Here is a 21,045-nt window from a genome sequence, read left to right on the forward strand (position 1 = left end):
CAAGCTATAGAAGGTCGTAGTATTATCGACGATAGAGGCCGAGTACATTGCGGTCACAGAAGCATGTTAAGAGATGCTTTGGATGAAGAGGTTCCTACAGGAACTTAGACTGAAGCAGGAGCAGCATGTGGTCTATTGCGATAGTTAAAGTGCTATACACTTGAGCAAGAATCCAAGTCAGCATTCAAAGTCGAAGCACATAAAGATTCGGTATCACTAGATCAGGGATACTTTGGAACAGAAGGTGTTACAGCTTGAGAAGGTCCACAAGGACAATGATAGGTCAGATATGATGACCAAGGTATTGCTCAAGGGCAAGTTTGAGGTTTGTAGTAACCTAACTGGTTTAAAGAAGGTGAATTCCTCCTGAGTCGGAAAAGGGGAGATTTGATGGGGTTTACCTTCTTAGGTTAGAGGAGATGTTATAGTCCATCTCACCATGGGAGCACCAATGTTTAATCAAATATTGAGTCGAGTATGACTCTCACACCCCGTACTTTCCTAATGACACACATTAACCGAATATGGGCACTCATTAACACGTGTGGCCTTGTATTTGATTAAATTACACAAACACCTAAAAACCCAAGCAGAGAGATATTCTTATGCCTTTATTATGTAAATATGTTTTACAAGACTACAATAGGAGATGAGTTTAAAAATTAGGTGTATAAAAAAATTCAGAGGGACTACACCAAACAAAACAGTGGGAATGAAAATGTCCACCAAACCGGTCATATGGTTATTACCTCTTAGATAAACTATATGCAAAAATATCACAATGACAGAGGAGTTCAATCCTCACTATTTCCCGTGCATACCTTACATGAGTTTTGAATCTGCCTGATTTTTATACTCTTGTCCTATTGCGTCTTGTAAAACAAGGCGGTCATGGATTTCAGCACTACTGTTGGCCATGTTGCCCACCATCAGGGAAGATAGTGTCTTCGTCATCGTCATCGTGGTTGTGTTGTGTTTTTTAAAATAAAAATAAATTTTAAAAATAAAAGTTATTTTTAGAAAGTAAATAAATATATTGATTATTTAAACTTTTCATAAATAGTGTGTGTAGCCAGTAGGTAAGAGAATGAGTTTTTACTTATGCAACCAAGGTTAAAATCTCATCGTCCGCACCGTCCGCGCACGCGCGCAGCGTGGGATACTTGGGCGCTTTATTAGGTGTACTTCGCAATGAGCAAAAAGAGCCTTAGTCTTTTTGGCACAAGGTTCAAACTTTTTGGGTCATGGTACAACTGGAATTGAACTAGGGTTTACCCTGATGATTTATTGCCTTTTGTTGATTAAGAGTAATTGTGACATAATTATACATGTGACACTTATGTCACGTGTTGCTTAGGTGGATATAATTTTTACTGTTGGATAACTGTTTCTGCCTGAATGGGTAATAAATAACTGCCATAAAACAAATAGTCACGTCCTTTCATGAAGGGATATTGTTTGCTGTGAATGAATATGAATTTATTAAAAATACACATTAGTATTTCTTTAGGAAGAAATCCACAACCTTTCAATTGATATAAATCCTGGATACTATAATCTAGAAGTTAATACTCTTAATTCTTAAGATTATATCATCTTCTGTGCAATTACTTTCGATCTAACTTCTTACTAAGTTTTTTCTTAACATCTTAAATATATATCAGTATCAAAACTAGAGATCTGTTTAACACTTAAATGTGTAAATTTTCGTGTTGAAATTCGGATTGAAAGTTCATTGTATCCAGAAGACAATTTGGAGATTTCCTTCGTTTACGGTTGCTGAAACTTCCAGAAAAAGGGCAGCAAATCTGTCTTGAAAAATTGACTATTCAAGTCGAGCCTTGAACTTGATAGATCTGATTGTTTCGTTATTTTTTTTCTATCTTCCGTCGTGTACAAGAAACACTTAATTTTCTAACACTTCCCTCAAAACAGTCTTAGATTATGTGGACTGGCACAATGTATGTGTTAGATCGACACTGTCCACAGATTTTGTCAAATCAGTTTAGGGCAGAGCCAAAAATCATATTAAAAAGTTCCCCGGGCCACACAATTTTTAGACCAAGTTGATATTTGTATTTTTCTTTGTAAGGCCTGTGTGACTTTCTCAACAGGGTGGATGGAAACATCATGGTGGGCCCTAGGAAGGTTTTAATAGTGGGCATCATTATTTCTATTGCTTTTTGTGGTGTGGTACACTTGATCTTTGGATTTACTTTATTTTTGGGCTCATGCCCTATAATGACCCAACAAAATAGATGGTCAATGTGGATATAACACATACATCATGGTGGGCCATATAACTTTGCTATGTCAATACACCACCGATGTTAGAGTGTGTGCAGCACCATTGAATCCAAATTCCTTGGATCCCTGACTATGGTGCCCACTGAGATGTATGTGCATTACATCCATGCTGTCCATTCGTTTTGATAGCTCATTTTAAGGGCACGATTCTAAAAAAGAATCATATTTGAATCTTCAATAGTGTACACTAGCAAAACAATAGTGAATGAATAACTACCATTTAAAACTTTTGGGTATCAAAATGTTTATTTGCCATTTAACCTATTCACAATGTCACAATTCACAAAGACATGGATACAAGTGTCATGCAAATATCAACTTGATTCAAAACTTTCGTCACCCACAACAAGTTTTTAGCAGTCAATCATCCCTTTTTCCTTACTATGGTCCAAATGAAATTTGGATCCACTTCATTTTTAGGACCATACCTTAAAATGAGTGCAAATATCAACTTGATTCAAAACTTTTGTCGCCCACAAAAAGTTTTTAAGAGTTAATCACTCCTTATCCCCCAGTATAGTCCAAATGAAATTTGGATTACTTCATTTTTAGGACCATACTTTAAAATGAGTGGATGTAAGACACATAGCTCATGGAGGCCCTACAGTCAGGGCTGGATCCACTGAAGCTGCGTCCCATTATAACTAAGGTGACTTAGCTGCCACCCTGGGTCCACCTGGGTGAGACTCAAACTGTGGGGCTCACCTTGACGTATATATCTAATCACATTTATGTATTTTTTTCAGATCATTTTATGACATGGGCTTAAAAATGAAGCAGATCCAAATCGAAGGTGGACCACACCACAAGAAACGCAGGTGAATAACCATTGAAAACTTTTGGTGGGCCATAAATCTTTTGGATCAATGATATTTGTGTTTTGCCTTCATTTAATTTAGCGTCACTTTATCAGTAGATTAGTGGCAAATAAACATTACGGTGGACCCCACGAAGTAACCGTTCTCATTCGGCGACACCTCCTTCCTATGGTGTGGTCCACCTGAGATTTTTATCTCCTTCAATTCTCCCTAAAACGAGTCGGCAAAACAGACAGCCGGCATACATTGATGTGACCCCAACCACATCGTTGAATCCGGCGTGGCAGCTAAGTCGCGTCACGTGTTTCGTACTGCCACGTAACCCCGCGCTTAGGCAGAGCTCGCGAGTGGAAATAGAAAATGTTGCATTTCCTCTACTTGCTATGCTGGGTGGATCTCTACGCAATCAATCGCATTATCCCAAACCAGGGAAAAAAGTAAGTTATAAAATATTCCTCTCTGTCTCTCTCTCTCTCTCTCAACAGAAAGAAAGAAATTTCTATACCATGCCGTTCCAATTCGGTTTTCTCCGCCCCAACCTCTCCCTCCAAAAAAAGGACTGAAAGCTCTCTCCCCAAAATTAGATATTCTCATCCTTTTTCAGCTCTCCCAGTCCCTCCAGAAGGGCAGAATGGGAAACTCAGGGAGCAGCGGCAATCACAGCCGTCGACGGGCCTCAAACCCTACCGACGGCTATCCTCCTTCCCCTTCCACACAGCCATCCCCTCCGGTCCCATCGCCAACTGAAATCAATGGCAATCGCTACGTCTTCGCCGCAGCCACGCCCTACCCGCCTCAGTACCCTAACCCGCCGCAATTCTACCCGTACTCGGGCTACTTCCGTCCACCACCGCACCATGTCCCACTGCCTGCTCCCTTTGATCATCACCACCGTAGTAGTGGTGGGCCCCGCACCTTCCCGTACACGTGCGGCATGGTCCAGCCGGCTCCTGCCCCATTCGTCGAGCATCAGAAGGCTGTGACGATCCGTAACGATGTCAATCTCAAGAAGGAGACTTTGAGGGTTGAGCCCGATGAGGAGAATCCTGGGAAGTTCCTTGTTGCTTTCACGTTCGACGCCACCGTTGATGGAAGGTAACATTTTGAATATGTGTAGGTATCTGCTTTCATTTTACTAATGAATGATTTTTATTTTATTTTTAATTATTTATTTATTTATTTTAAATCTGATGATTGGATTGGAAGATTTTGCATTTACATGTATTCTGATTCACTGTGATCCAAGCTGTTCATCTAGTGGGCCATGTTATATTTTGTGTGGCACATATAATTTGACATAGTGGCATGATCGTCTGTGGTTGAAAGCCGTTCATCTGGTCTGACACAACAAAAAAAAAAAGAAGAGAATCTTGATTATGATACCTACCTTTTTTCCAAAGATCAAATCATAAATTTCTTCACAGATGCAACAGAAAATGAAAATAGGGTTTGTGGATCAATTTCCAATAACCAACTAGCCAAAATGCTAGAAATCACAACATTTGCCCACTCTTCTTCTACCACAAGCAATACATGCCAAAAGGGGAGCAACTCATGCATTGAACTAAACCCAAGGGAAATAATTTATTCAAATAATCATAATAACTTTTTACAAAGAGTACATGTTTATATTCTTTGTAGAATTATAGATGAAGAGAGTAGGAGATTTGAAAGGAAATTATCATCTTAGAGAGGGATAGAGTGATTGAAAGATTTGGAAGGAAATTATCATCTTGGAGAGGAAGACATCTTTCTCTGGGTGGAAGGTTAACTCTAATCAAGTTAGTTATGTCTAATCTTCTTATCTATTTCATGTCTATCTTTAGATGCCCAAAATCTGTAAAATCCAAATTAAAAAAGATCATAATGGATTTTCTATGGCAAGGATAGGAAGAGAATCATAAATTTCATCTCTTGAAATGGGAAGAAGTTCATAAACCACAGTCTCAAGGAGGAGCGGGTCTGCGAAAGTTGGAGGTAATGAATATGGCATTATTGGGTAAGTGGGTATGAAGATTTGGGATTGAGGAAGGTAGCTTGTGGAGAGACGTATTGGGTAGAAAATATGGTGTCAAGGAGGGGGGCAGATGGACAAAAGCCTCTTCATTATATAGAGCCTCATCAATATGGAGGTCGATGAATTTTTTAAAGGAGAAGGTATTTGAATATGTGGGATTCTCACTAGGTAACGGGAAGTAGATATGATTTTGGGATGACATGTGGTCGGGGAATAAAAAATTAAGTATGGCATCCAACAATTTCATAGTCAAGATAATACAACAATCTTGTTCATGTCCTCCACCAATCTTCTTCCATGTCTTTAGATCTTGGAAAACACAATGTGAAAAATAAAATGTCATAGAGCAGTTAAGAGATTTGGTAAGCTTGCCAACAAACAAAAGATTTGAGGGAAATTTAGGGACAAACAATTGGGTACCATTGGCCAAAGTGACAGATGAACCCATTAACAATGTATTAGTGAATGAGAATGCACTATACTCACCTGTCATATGGTTGATGTTTCAGAGTTGATGACCCCATGGAGTAAGAAACTTGGATCCTAAATAGGCTGTACCCGAGGTCACGAATGTAGTAATATGAGCAAAAGTAGTAGGAACATGTTGATTTGTAGATTTTTCAACTACTTGGCATATTCTTTTGAGTAAGTGCCCATCTCTCCAAACATAAGTGGTTGAACTCCCACCATTAAAAACTTCTTTAGGGCCAGTCCCACCACAGGAAACAGTGGAGATAACGATGTCCACCATTGAAACCTTCCTAAGGCGCACCATGATGTTTCTGCCATCCAACCTATTCATAAGGTCACTCCAACCTGGATGAAGGAGAAAAGAAACGAATGTCAGCTTGAGCCAAACCTATTGTGGACCTCGAGAAATTTTTAATGGTGGGAGTTCAGTCCCCACTGTTTCCTCTGATGTGGTCCACTTGAGCTTTGGATATGCTTCAATTTTGGGCCCATGTCCTAAACTAAGCTGGCAAAATGGATGGGCGACGTGAATAAACACATACATCATGTTGGGCCCCATAGAGTCCTTACGTTACTTATGTACATGGTGTTGGGTTCACCATGCAATCCATGTCTAGCGAGAGAGAGGGAGCAAATTCGACCAGGCTGAGGTACCACCAAGTTCAGTCAGGCTGCGACCGTGGGGCCCACCTTGATGTATGTGTTATATATCAATGTCGTCTATCTGTTTTGCCAGATCATTTTAGGGCATGGTCCCAAAAAATGAAGCATATCCAATCTCAGGTGGACCACACTTTAGGAAACGGTGGTGATTGACCATTAAAGAATTCTCCTGGGCCACAAAAGTTTTGGTTCAAGCTGATATTTGTGTTTTCCCTTCATCCATGTCTATGTGACCTTACCAATAGGTTGGATGGAAAATAAACCTTGTCGTGGACCCTAGGGAGTTTTTAATTGTGAGCTTTCAATCACCAATGTTTCTTGTGGTGTGGTCCACTTGCAATTTGGATCTTGTTCATTTTCTGGTCAATGCCCTAAAATGAGTTGGCAAAACAAATGGACGGACTAAGAATACAACAAATGTATCAAGGTGGGCCACACCTATACAAAGTACCTAAATATTTAGTTTTCAACTATTTCAGCAAGCCCTCATGCACCCACTTGACCGGAAAGGGTCTTCTGAGGCTTTGGCAAATAGATAGACAAATCATGGTTGTGACTGGCATTAGACCTCCGTAGCCTATCATTTATTTCCACTTATTGCGACTAAACCGAACTAGGACACTGAGGCTTTTGTGCAACATATCAAGGAAATACACAAGGAACTCATGAGGGAAAAAAAAAAAAAAACCTTAGTAATGAAAATTACAAGGGGTATGTGGATGTTCAGCTACACTTTGCTCAATTTCAAGAAGGGGATGAGGTCATGGTGCATCACAAGTTAAAAAAGTTTTGGACATGAACTTATACCGAGCTCCACTCTAGAAATGCATGCCTGATCAAGCTTCCACCCAAAATGAATACCTTACAAATATATTTTGGAGATCCTGAAGTACCGTGCCAGTTCAAGGAAGTCATTGAACATGTGTTGGATGATCAGATAGCTTCAACGTGTTGGGGAGGTTGGCAGAAATTTCTAGTCAAAGGGTCGGATCGAGATCAAACAACACATGGATTCAGTTGAAGATTTGAAGCACAACAACCAGGAGGTCTATGAGGAGTATATTACCATAAACTTGATGGAGTTTATTTCTTTCAAGCCGTGGGAGGGGCGATTGATGTAATCGCATTCCATCCCACATGCACACATTCCACATGTTTGCACAAGAATAAGTCCATATGGGCCTCCACTTAATCACACGTTGCAATATTTCTTTTTTGAATAGTTTCCCGTTTATACATGATTCTGTTTTGCATGTTTTAGACTCTTTTCTTATTTTCTCTATAGTATTTTAGAAAGGCTAGTTGTATTAGGATCTTTATCATTTGCATTAGATTTCAGGTTAGTTTGGACTTGTGCAAACAGCTCTGTAAATATGGCTTCATAGCAATATGTAGAGAAGACAGAATGATATTATTTTGAATACAAAGTTGTTGATTTCTCTTGTGGTAGATGTATTGGAAAGGGTGGGTGGTGATCTCTAGTTGTAGACTCGTGGGCTGTTGAGCACTACTCACAGGCCCGGTATTCTTCCTTTGTGCTTTTACTGTTACATGAGATCTACCCTTGGTATTGTAAAGACTTCTGAATCTGATAAGTGAATTCAGATCTCCAATCAATTCATTCTTTTGAATCTAGTTGCATTTGTGCCACTGTGGGGAATTTGCAGTGGTCGTACCATTTTAACTAGGGGTGCCTGTGGTTCAAGCCTTTGGTTTGGTTTTGGCTTGGAAATTGAATCAATCCTATTTGAAAACTGGATTTTGTTTCATTTGGCTTGTCCTGGCCTTAGGGGTGTACACGAGTCTATCCGAGTCAAATTGGGCTCAACCCGACCCGGCCCGGTCACCAGCCACACCTAGCTCGAACCCGGCCCGGCCAACATGTCCAGCCCAAACCCGGCCCGGTCAGCAATCGGGCGAGTTCGGGCCGAGTTTGGGCCAGTTTCGAACCTTACAACAAGTTCATGGGAAGGGCTTTGGCAGGTAATCCGTGTCCCATTACAAGGCCTTCGATCAACGGTTTAGATAGTTGAACTATAAGACTCCACAAAAAATCTAACTAGGCAAGACATTATTATCACGCCCCAAACTTGGAGATCGGGCTCACAAAATTTTCGATCGCCAAATCCGGTGCTGACAGCCTCTATAGTATCCCATTCTCGGCTCCCAGCGTATATACGCCAGATTCTGATCCTGGGATCCTACAAGGAGGATTTTTTTTAAATACATTTATCTCGTAATGAGCATAACCACAAGATTACCCAAATCACTAAGGCAACATCATCATCACATATCCACTAATATAATCGTTTGAGTACAATGCTGCAAAGGAAATACATATAAAATAAATCAAAGCTCCAGAAGACCGCTGCACGCTCCACGCTCAATGCTGCTGCTGCAACCTAACATCACCTGCACGCATCTATCGTGCATAAGCTTATGAAAAGCTTAGTGGGTGGTGTAAGTGTATGCATAAGATAAGTGTCAAGTAAGAAATATCAGAGTAATCAGAGTAAGCGGAAATACTAAGCCCATAATCATACAACATCATAAATACTGGCAAGATCATAAATCATACGATATCAGAGTAATGCGAAAACATGCTGATAGGCCCATAAATACCATCAGCCTTATCCAGGCTATGCGATGCAAGAATATAATAAACCAATATCATATACTGAGGAAGTAATGTAAATCACTTATGCAATGAGGAGACATAGTAAGCCAAATATCAGATACCGAGTCCACGAATATCGTTAACCTTAATTATGTTATGCAATATAGAAGCACAGTAAACCAACTGTTGTGTGCTAAAGATGCAATGCGATGCGAATGAAATGACCAAGCTGGATTGTGAAGTCAGGATGATAGTACGTAGTATCGCAGGCTACGGGGTCCATCACAAGAAACTTCTATCCAAACCAGTCCCACACCTAAATTTGGATAGCCAGACTCAATGTAGTAGACTCCTGATCTCAGGTTAGTCGCGCGCCCAACCGAAATCCTGGCCATGCGAAGGAACACAACAATTAGTTGCATACCACCAGCCCGAGTGGATAGTGAATGAAATGAATGTATGAACATGCAACTCCTACTCAATAAGTCCACATATCAGTACGGTTCCTCTCTGGGAAATCACCGGGGTCTATTACACTCCAAACCGAGTTGCCGCCCCATCGCGCGTAACAAGGTGAGTGGAAGAGACCTCACTATCTGCCTGCCAATATCGGGCCTGGCTCGTAGATAGCGGACCCATTCCTCGAGCTGGTCAAACTCAGCCTAGTATTACCCCCTTCCTCTCGGGCAGGTAAGGCCATACCCCCTTCCAACCGACCACGACACAGTGGGAGACGCGGCCTAACGGTATACGGCCCTCATGCGCTTGTGCATCCACTCGGTCTAGACGTTGGAGCAACCTCTGGAACCAAGAGGGTTTAGGGACTTTCACCCAGGGATATCTATAGCACCCCATGTAGAACAGATTTCCGGTGCCCTATCTGGCCATCCACAATATGCCTGTGGAGACTACAGCCCTGATGTCGCTAGGGCACACAATGCAAGATGCATGAGTCATACAATCCAGTCATGCATCAACCCTGCACATACCGTGCGCTCATGTGAGACAACCTCCGCCTACCAGGGAGTCATAACAATTTGCCTAATGAAATATGCAATGGTCAATCACATCTCATAACAAACATGCAGATGATGCGTATGGGCATGTATTATGATGCTATGCAGTCACATACTCATAATTGGTATCAATGACCGGCATCGACAATCGATCTCAATAATGTGGACATTTAACCAACATTGCCCTCAAGGAATGACCCACATAAAGCCTAATATATAGTAGACTCATGGCCTCACACAAGGACCTAATATACAACACCATGGGCTTTACTCAAGGGCCACATATACACAACAGGTGGGCCCTGCTCATGGGCTTCGAATACATGACATGTGGGCCCTACACATGGGCCACGAATACATCAGTTGCGTCATATATCATGGGCCTAATACATATCACAATGGCCTTGCCCATAGGCCACGAATACACCACAATGGGCCTTGCCCGTGGGCCATGAATACATCACAGTAGGCCTTAATTACGGTTCGCATATACATCATATAGGTCTCAACAATCGAAATCGACACTCGGAATTGGCCTCGACAATCAGAGTTGGCCTATACAATCGACCTCGACAATTGGAATCGGCTTCGATACTCGGCCTCGACAATCGGGATCGATCGACAATCAGAATCGGCAAATCGGTCACGACAATCGGATCGATCGGTAATCAGAATCGGCAAATCGGTCACGACAATCGGATCGATTGATAATCAGAATCGACAAATCGGTCACGACAATCAGGATCGATCGATAATCAAAGTCGGTAAATCGGTCACGACAATCGGATCGATTGGTAATCAGAATCGGCAAATTGGTCAGGACAATCGGATCAATTGATAATAAAAATCGACAAATTGGTCACGACAATCGGGTCGATCGATAATCAGAGTCGGCAAATCGGTCACGACAATCGGGATCGATTGATAATCAGAGTCGGCAAATCGGTCACGTCAATCGGATCGATCGATAATCAGCACTCGACCAAGACAAATCAGAATCGGTAATTGGCCTCGATCGATAATCAGTCTCGATCGGTATCAGCCTCGATCGGTATTCGGCGATCGGCCAAGACAAATCAGCATATAAACAAAGAGGGGTCCATTGATGAACAACCGATCATCCGTAATGTAAAGATTGGCCCTCAGCCGTGGTTATATCAAATCCAATACCACGGAGCCATCCGTCTATGTGAATGGGGCCCACCTATCTGGGTTAACCCACAAGATAATTATGACAATGGCCTAATAAGGCCAAAGGGAAGGTCACAATGTGGGCATCCAACCATCATTGCCCATCAATGTGGCCATTTAACCAACATTGCTCCCAAGTAGTGGCTCTCATAGGGTCAATCGTATCATGGGCCCATGGCCTCACACAATGGTTGGAAATACTTCACAATGGGCCTTGTCATATGGGTCATGAATACATCACTTTGGGCCTCCCCAATGGGCCGCAAATATACCACATTGGGCCCCATCATATGGGCCGCAAATACATCAATGCAGGCCGCACAAATGGACGGCATGGATATACAATGCATACAGCGCAGCGGGCCGCACGAATGGACGGCATAGATATACAATACATACATCAATGGTAGGCCCCATGTGGCACCGTCTAAAATTGGACGGTGCTAATATAGAATATGCACACCAAGGTGGACCCCATCACATGGGCCTAATATGCATGACAGGTGGGCCCCACACACAACAAATGGGCCCCTACATCACGGTGGACCCACAGCACGTCCGAACATTGTCTAGGTAAATTAGCACCTCGCAACCATCATTCATGTAAATCAGCACCGTCTAAACATTGTCCAGCACTGTCCAACACAATCTGGACGGTGTGGATGAAATAAATACATCATGATCAGGCCCACAACACCTTGTTGATGTCGACACAGCAGCTGCTCTGCTGCCGGGCCACAGATGGGCAGTTGGGGTAAAACACTTACCTCATGATCAAATCCATAGAATGTGCTGGTGGGGCTCACTCATATGGATGGCATAGATGGAATAGATGGACAGCATGCAATACATACATCAAACGGGGCCCACAAAAAAACTACTGACGTCAATACACAGCCATATATAGCTAGTGTGAGGTACCTCTGCCAATCTGTCCAGCAGGTGGGTCCCACATGGGCCCACCACATACATATATATAAATCATATATACATATGATATAATAATATAATATTATATATATATATATATATATATATATATATATATATATATATGAGAGTGTATGTGTGTGTATGAAAAAGGGGGCCGCCAGCACCCAGCGTCCAGGCCTGGACGGACGGCCTAGATGCAGGACACATGCATCACGTGTGGAGTCCACACATGTGTGGATGGTGCAGATAAGACCTATAAATCACGTGGGTCCCATCAGACGCAGGGCACAGCTAAGACACATACATTAAGATGTGGATCCTGCCGTCCAACACACGATGGTATAAAACACTTACATCAGGGCCCCATGTCCACGTGTGGAATGGGTGGCCATCTCTCAACAGGTGGGTCCCACCAGATGATGGACAGCGTGGCTACATGCATCAAGGTGAGCTCCACCGTCAAAAGAGCTGGACGGTGTGGATATACCCCACGTACATCATCAGGGCCACCTTTCATCTGGATGGTGCAGCCATGAGAAATACATCAAGGTGGGCCCATCCCACACGTGCAGCATGTGTGGGTGGGCCCCACACACCAAGTGGGTGGACGGTTGTATATAAAATAACAATACAAATAAAAATAAAACATAAAACATAAAGGTGGTTTCCATGTGGGGCCACTAGCTATAACATTTATTATATGTTATATTATATTATATATAATATACAATATCACATGTAGCCCTATCCAGTGTCCAGATGACGGTTAATATACATTACCAAGGGGTCCACCGTCCAGAGATCTGGACGGTGTGGATGACATGAACATCGGTGGGCCCACGTGGTGTGGATAAATAAATCAAGGTGGACCCCACCTCACCTGAAAAAAAATGGACGGATGGTCTGGGTGAAACACAGACCACATGATGACACCCACGGAACTGCTGAACACAGCAGCTATATTGTTGGTGAGAGGTACACCAGCCAACCTACTTCATTGAGGTGGTCCACATGTGTGACTCTCCAGTCCATAAAAATGGACTGACAGTGTAGATATATACAATAAGGTGGGTCCCAGCGTCAAAGGATGGTGTGGATGAAACAGGTGGGACCCACAGAAGTAGCTGCGTCAATACAGCAGCTGTATAGCTGGCGTGCGGTACACGTAGGGCCCACCATCAATACAGCAGCTACATAGCTGCGGTGAGGTGCAACGATTGCTGCTGCAAGCAAAACAGGTGGGTCCCACGTAGGGCCCACCACCATCTATATCCTATATACTATATTATAATATTAATTATCATTACTTCTTTCTTTTTTTTTTTCCTACCTATTACACCTCCACTGTCTGTTCACACTTCACTGCTGGCTACGTCCAGACTGTCTGGATGAAACCCACAGCGCACGGTGGGTCCCTCTGTCCCAGATGGACGATGTGGACACCACATGTGACTCACGTGAGTCCCACTTCTGATGGACGGCATGGGTAAAATACATACTTCAAGGTGGGTCCCACATGAACGTGGCCCACCTGATTTGGATCAATATGATATTTGTGTTTTCCCATCACAAATAAGGTAGACCCCACATGGCCGGTACGGTGTGGATTTCAAACGTACAGCATGGTGGGTCTCACTCCACATCATCATCATCATCATCATCATCATCATTAAAGAAAAGTAGAGAGAGAAAGAGAGAAAGATCGGTGAGAAGGGGGGGGACCCCGCCACTATGGGCCCTCCCTAAACAATGCAAACATCAAGATGGGTCCCACCATATGTGGACCCTCAAATCATAAATCAAATGAATAAAATCGCCCACCTTAGATCTCTTCTTCCTTCTTCCGCCAATGCATGCTAGATCTCCAAATGAACAATTTCAACGGTTGGGATTAAACTTGGATGGTGGAGATGGGAGATAGAAGTGGGCCACACAAAGCTCCTCCCATGGAGAGCCATGGACGTGGGTTGCTTGGGAGGAAAAAAATGAGAGAGAGAGAGAGATGAGAGAGAGAGGTGTAAGAGAGAGAGAGAGAGAGGGATGGGTGTGATGGGTGAAAAGGTGAGTGATGTGTACTTGTGTAAGAGAAAGTTGACTTTAGGGGAGGGGTGGTTGTACTTGGGGATGGGTGAGTGATGGAGTGTGATGTGTACTTTGATTGATGGGATTGATGAGATTGATGTGATGGGTTCTCTCGGGATTTGCAACGAGCGGCGTTTTCCTCGAATTGAACGCGGGTCCACATCTCCTGACCAGGGTACTGCATCGGCGTGTAAGACGCGACATCAGAACCGCAGCGACGGCGCGGTCGCACTGGTATAAGTCTCGGGTCGCGCCGATTTTGATATATAGAACACGACTCAAGATCGCGCGCAAATGCTGGCAATAAATCGCGGGTCGTCGGAATTCGATCGGGAGGACCGCGGAAGCTTACGGAATGATACGGTCTAGGACACGGGCCTTACAATTATAATTCCTTTTTTGTATTTGGATGAATCTAGGCCGTTCAAGTTATACGTCTGTGAGGTGAATGAGTCATTGTCACTTCAAAGATGGGCAGTGAACTATCTCAGAAGGGTAAAGGAGAAAGGGACGGGTAGGGTTTTGAAAAATACACACACACACGCACACACACACACACCCCACTTGACCGAGTCGGGCCGATTCGGGCCAAGTCGAGTCGGGTTTCGGGCCGGGTCGGGCCGAACTGGGACCTATCCGAACTCGGCCTGAACTCAGTTTCGGGCTGAAGAAAATGGCCCGTCCCAACCCGAACTTAGTTCCGGGTCGGGCCGAGTCGAGCGAGTTAACCAGGCTAGCCCAGTTCGTGTACAGCCCTACCTGACCTCCTTATGGCCCTCAGGTTCATTATCTAATCAGTGGTCACTAGTCAGACCTCTGGGTTGGTTTTGGCTCAGATGTTGAACTATTCCTATTCAAAAATTGATTTTGCAGGCCAATCCTGTCTTGTCCCATTGAAAGCTTTAGTGCCAACCATCTAATTAGTGGTCTGGGGTCACTGGAAAGGTCTGCGGGGGATAGTGAAGCAGTCGTATTCAATAATATGATTTTGCCTCATATGGGGAGGCCTAGCCCATTGACATCCCTAATGTTAACCACGTAACGAGTGATCTACAAGTGGATTGCGGAAAAGAATAGTTGCAAGGTCGGGACTGTATGTGAAGAAGTCCACCAATGGAGTGGGTTGTCAGGTTGGTATGATTTTCAGGATTAACCCGGTGAATGTTCTAGATATGATTTTCAGGATTAACTCAGTGAATGTTCTAGATCACCCAACTGCTATGACATGTGTTCCGTTTCCATTCATGCATGGCTAGAAAGGGCTTTTCTCAGTTCCCATGCACCAGTACCTGTAATTGCAATTGAATTTAACATGAAATAGATTTGACCACTTTCTTCATCTAAACCTTTCTTGACAAAGAGTTTGTTTGTGACTGTCCAACTTTTCAATTTGTACAAGTTGGATCATTGACCATGGTTTGATGATCGATGCCATAGATATTATGGGCCCCATCATGGATGGTACATTCAACAAAAGTATCAAAGATGGAAAAATCCTCACCCTTCAATAAGTGGCCAACAAGTAGACGGTTATGAAATAAAACATGGAAATGGTCAAGGTTCAATCAAGAAAAGCCAAATATTATTTAGGCAGGATTTTTTTTCTTAACAGTTCATCAACCATCCGAAGTGAGGCCATTGTATCACCAGTTTGGATCATTGAACCCTAATATGTGAATCAGACAAAGTTCAAGACCTTGAAAGTCACTACATAAGGTTGACTTCTTACTCGGTGGGTAATGAAAATGTTTTTTTTTTTTTTTATAATTGTAACATAAATAATTCAAAATACAAAAAGAAAATGAATGTTTGCTACAAAATAATTAAAAATACAACATTTTATGCTTCATGCGTATTTTATGTAGAACCTCCATGTTATGTTCAGCTTATTTGATTCATTTATGCCTCGGTTGAATTTTGTCGTTTATGTGGGAATTCATGATTGTGGATGCTAAAGGGGAGTCAGTGGAGCTGGGGTTTTGGCATTTGTAGTGATTGCTGATTGTTTCTAGATGAGAGGAAACCTTCACGTCAGAATTTTGAGGGACCATTTTTCCTGTAGGAAATGTATCACACTTTTCTCTCTCTAGGCCCATGGCTTATAACCCGCTTTCTTACACTTACAAGGTTCAAATTTTGATACTATTTGAGTGAGTTATGACCATTTCACAGAAATCCTCTAGGGTCAATGAAATTCAAGAGTTTTGGTCATTTCCTGCTGTATTAGGGGTTTTCTTTGGTTGCCAAAGGTCTATACTAACGCCTCTTTGCTTGTAACACCCCATTTTGTTATCTTTGAATTAAAGAAAAAGCTTTTTTGGAGTTTTCCTGGTTATAGCATGTGTTTCTTCCCTTTGGACATGGGCTGCCTACGGGAGAAGCGAGAGGGGGTAATCAATCACTAGCTCCAACCAGTGGACTTTTGGGAATCCCTTCCACAGTCTTAGTAACAAACCATTTAGATCTAGATCCGAAGGAAACCTTAACCTAGATTAGCCCATTGACATTGTTGCATCAAATCGGTCTCAGAGGGAGAGTTTTTTCCCCCCTCTTCTCTTTTGTGCTCCTTCATCATTTTATCCCTCTTGCTCCAAACCCCAAAATATGCAAACCTTAACCACCCTTTATACTCTCAAAATCCCTAGCCGCACCCATACCCCTTTGCCTCATAAAATTTATCCAACCATTCTAAATGATCTATTTCCTATTCCAAAATCCAGCCACCTACTCCTTCCAAGTCCTAGACCTAAACCTAGATGCACCCCTAAACCCTAAGTCTAGCCCTAAATCCTAGCCATACACTCTCGATCTGGTGTCCCAACCAAATTAGCCCCGGTAAAAACCCCGTATCTCAACAGTAGCAATTCTAAACTCCTGTATCTACATTTTCAACTCCTAACTGCAGTCCCTTAACCCCATAAATCACCTTGTTCATCCTCTCAAAATTGGATGTATATCCGTAAAACCAAACCGGCCCTTATATCCTAACTATACATCCTCCAAACAGTCTTTTAACATTCCATGCATTTCTATGTAGAAATAAACTACATCAAGCACCCAAACCAATCAAACATTTCAAAAGAGTCATCTTATTATGTGATTTCAACATACTGTGTAATTCATGAAACCATAATGCTGGTTCCATTTTTAGTGACTTTATGAAATATGATTTGAGTTGTGGATTGATTAATTTTTGTAAAAATATATTGGATATGCATTATAAGAATGACGGATCTTTGCCACTTCTTTGTAAGTGCTGATGGTGCTCTTTAAAATATTGATATAATATCAATAGGTGTTGGTCATGCTATGCAATATTTACCTGCCTTGTCAGTGTGAATTTTGACTGATTTAGTCCTACATCAGCAATGCATACGAGAGATGCATTCTCTCACTTTCCGGAAGAGGTGTGCTCTAGTGCTTACCAGTACCACTGAAAGCTTATGGTGGAACCGGGAAGATGTGGGACCCACATGGTGTATGTATCACTTCCAACCCTGCCATCTGATGTGTCCTGAAAATCAGCTTGATCCAAAACGTTGGTGCGCCACGGCACAGGGAACAAGGTTGGAAGGGCTGCTCACCCTTGATTCTCACCGGGGCCCACCTGAGTTGCAGAATAGCCTTATTTTTTTACTTGACCCTACACCAATAACAAATGAAGGGTCTGGATGGCCTGGATTCTGGTTACATAATATGATGGTACTTCATGCAAATCAAGGGTTGGCATTCCCTCTCAACTTGTCCCCTGTTCTGCAGCCCATCTGAATTTCTGTTTGGGCTGATTTTTGGGTCCTGGCAATATGGGTGAACTCATCTGGTGGACGATTGAATGTTGTGAATGCATCACATGGGACCACTAATGCCTGGTACCACTGGAGCGCCCCCCTTTCCAAAATGCACATACGATATGCACCGGTTGATATTTGAACCTTGGAATCCACTTTAAAATTTAATCGCGTTGTTAACAGTAGCATCCGAGCACATTTGCTTTCTTTTACATGTGATTTGCTTGCTTTATCTCCTTTGTAAAAGAACGACCTGCATGTGATTTGTTTTAATGTGATTTTCATCATATAAAAGGCCTTGTCTTGCCTTCTTCTCCAACAGTGTCACTGTCATCTTCTTTGCAAAAGAAGGCGCTGCATGCAACTTGACACCAATGAAGGAAAGCTTGAAATCCATCACAGTACCTTTCAAACAAGGCTTAGGGCAGAAGTTCAGGCAACCTTCTGGAACTGGGATCGACTTCTCATTGTTCGAGGAGTTGGAGTTGCTGAAAGAGGGAGATATGGAAGTCTATCCCCTTGCAGTAAAGGCAGAAGCATCTCCATCTGAGGATAATGTGGCCAGAAATCTGACGCCAGGAACTCTTAATTCTCAAATCACTCAGGCTGTGTTTGAGATGAAGGAGAAAGGTGAGTATCAGGTGAGGGTAGTGAAGCAGATCTTGTGGGTGGAGGGCATGAGATACGAGCTGCAGGAGATCTACGGGATTGGTAATACAGTCAGCAGCAACTTTGATGAGAATGATCCAGGGAAAGAGTGTGTTATCTGCCTTTCAGAACCACGGGATACAACTGTTCTCCCTTGCCGACATATGGTAAGTTCAAATTATGAGCTTTTCTTTGGGATTTGGTTCTGGGGAATAAATATCATGTCTTTGAATTTTGTGAAATTGTAGATTCTCTTTTTCTTTGAAATGACAATCTCACAAACTATGCTTTTAAAAGAGGGACCTGCCACCATATTGCCAAGGTTGGTGGTCTGATCAGACCGCCTTGAACTTGGTCCAGGCAGAATGGTTCAATAACGTCTTCTATGGATAGTATATATAAGACCTCTGGGACTAATTGAAACGATATAACATAATTAAAGAAAGGAAACCAATAAAAACACATGGCCAATGGGGGATTCAGTGCGTGGTATCTATCTGTCCATCTGCCCGTCCATATGTCTGTGTATGTGCATATGCGTATGTGTTATGGGTGTGCCTGCACTATCTGTCTCTGTACATGTGCGCTTCTGTGGGTAGGTGTTTATGTGTGTGCATGTGGGTGGTGTGCATTTGTGTGTGTATGCACATGTATATGCTTTATATAAATGCATGCACACATGTTTGTATACAAATCTTAAGATCCATTCAGAATACCAATGCTGGAAGTTTTCTCTTCGTCCCTTGCAAAGGAAAACATTTTATCCATTGGTGAACTTCCTCTTGGTGTTTCATCTTGAATCATTTCCCAGAGATACACGCGATCCTATCAAGTAAAAGAAGTTCACATTTTGAAGAAATTGGGTTAGTCATCTTTGGGTATAAGGCTTCAGATAACTTCATATCCCAGCAACCAGGAGTATCCCTAGGTTGTTTACCAATTCATCATATTGTATCGACTCAGAACAGCATCTAAATAGCAATAGCTTTCTTGTGACAAACCAAGAAAAGTCTTTAATGATCTAAAGTTTTCTTTATTCCTAAGACATGGTTTGACCTGAAGGAGCAGCTTGAGCAATTCAGTCTGAACTAGGATGCCGGCCATTTTTCTGTTTCAAATTCAACTACCACTATTCTTCTTCTTCCTCTTCTTCTTTGTCTCGGAAGAAATGGAAACAAGGATGACAACTTTGATCTTTCTTTCTGATTTCTATTTTTGTTGGTAACTGGCAAAGCTTGCTTTGGGTGGGTTTCCAATTTGCCATCAAAAGAAAGAAAGGACTTGGGTTTATGTCAATTGAAGGGATTCAAAAAGCATTCTGAACGCTTACCATGGTCTGAAATTTCTTGGATCTTCAAAGCGTAATGGTATTTGCATTTGAAACAGAAAAATGGTCCACATCCTAGTTCAGACTGAGCTGCCTAACCCGCTTCTTCAGGTCAAACTAGCCTTCAGGCTCCAGTTTTTTATGGCCCTTTGTGTACACTGTTGATTGGGTTTCAATAATTAGTTCAAGAGGGTAGAAATGAACAAATTGCAATCACACCATGTTCAAACTTCAAACAAGAGGGACAAGGATCCAAAATGTAGTCATGTTATTTTCAAGTTGAAAGGAATGCGACTTTAATTTGAGGGTTATTACCTCATTATGAAACTAAGGTTATTACTAACTTGGTCATTGCCTCTTCATTGAACTAGTTATTTCAATCCATTTCACAAGTGTATTCAAATGCAACCATAGATGCAGTGGCAGGTAGGGCTGTCAATGAGCTTCCATTGGCCTCATTGGTGAAAGCTTACCTGTGTTTATAATACGACCAATTTAGATTAGGTACCTAGATCATGGACCAAACCTATCCGATTCAACCAGGTTCTGGGTCAGTCAGCAAGGAAATATAGTTTGATTCCAATGATCTGGACCCACTTTGGCACAGGCCTCTCACAGTGCACATAGTATGATCATATATCCCCCCGGACCCTGGCTGATGCATGCATTACTTGGTTTGATGCAGTGTATGTGCAGTGGTTGTGCAGAGCTTCTGAGGTTCCAGACGAACCGATGTCCAATATGCCGGCAACCCGTTGAGCGGCTCTTGGAGATCAAGGTGAACGAGAACGATAAACCCGAAGAGTGAGAGGCGTTTCACAGGCACTTGTTGGAAAGTTTCATGCCTTTCAATAATCTCAGGCAGGTGTTGCGGATATGCATTTTCGAGACTTCACCTTGGTTCCAATACTACAGACATTGGCTCAAGAATGCTGTAGCCAAACTCATGATCTGCAGCACAGGTGCACGCATAAGGGTGGTATGTGGTTCTTTTAAGTTTACTGCAACATATAGTACAGATTGTTGATTTATAGAAGCTGTGCATATAATACATAAATAGATGAATTCGGCCTGACCTTATTTTGGCTTTCCTCGCGCCTGTTTGGGGACTATGACAACTTTGGAAAAGAATTCAATTTTCACGGATATCTACTTTTCTCTTGTTTG

At 42.4% G+C, this 21,045-nt stretch overlaps 1 protein-coding gene across 1 annotated transcript; it reads left to right on the forward strand.

Moving 5' to 3' along the window:
• The first annotated feature begins 3,504 nt into the window (after positions 1–3,504).
• Positions 3,505–20,958, forward strand: LOC131240324 (probable E3 ubiquitin-protein ligase LOG2). The gene is made up of 3 exons (XM_058238456.1): positions 3,505–4,220; positions 18,226–18,718; positions 20,564–20,958. Exons 1-3 carry the CDS (start codon positions 3,757–3,759, stop codon positions 20,684–20,686), a joined length of 1,080 nt encoding a protein of 359 aa, XP_058094439.1. The 5' UTR covers positions 3,505–3,756; the 3' UTR covers positions 20,687–20,958.
• Positions 20,959–21,045: the final 87 nt, after the last annotated feature.

Source organism: Magnolia sinica, chromosome 3, assembly GCF_029962835.1.
Source record: "Magnolia sinica isolate HGM2019 chromosome 3, MsV1, whole genome shotgun sequence".
Lineage (NCBI taxonomy): Eukaryota > Viridiplantae > Streptophyta > Magnoliopsida > Magnoliales > Magnoliaceae > Magnolia > Magnolia sinica.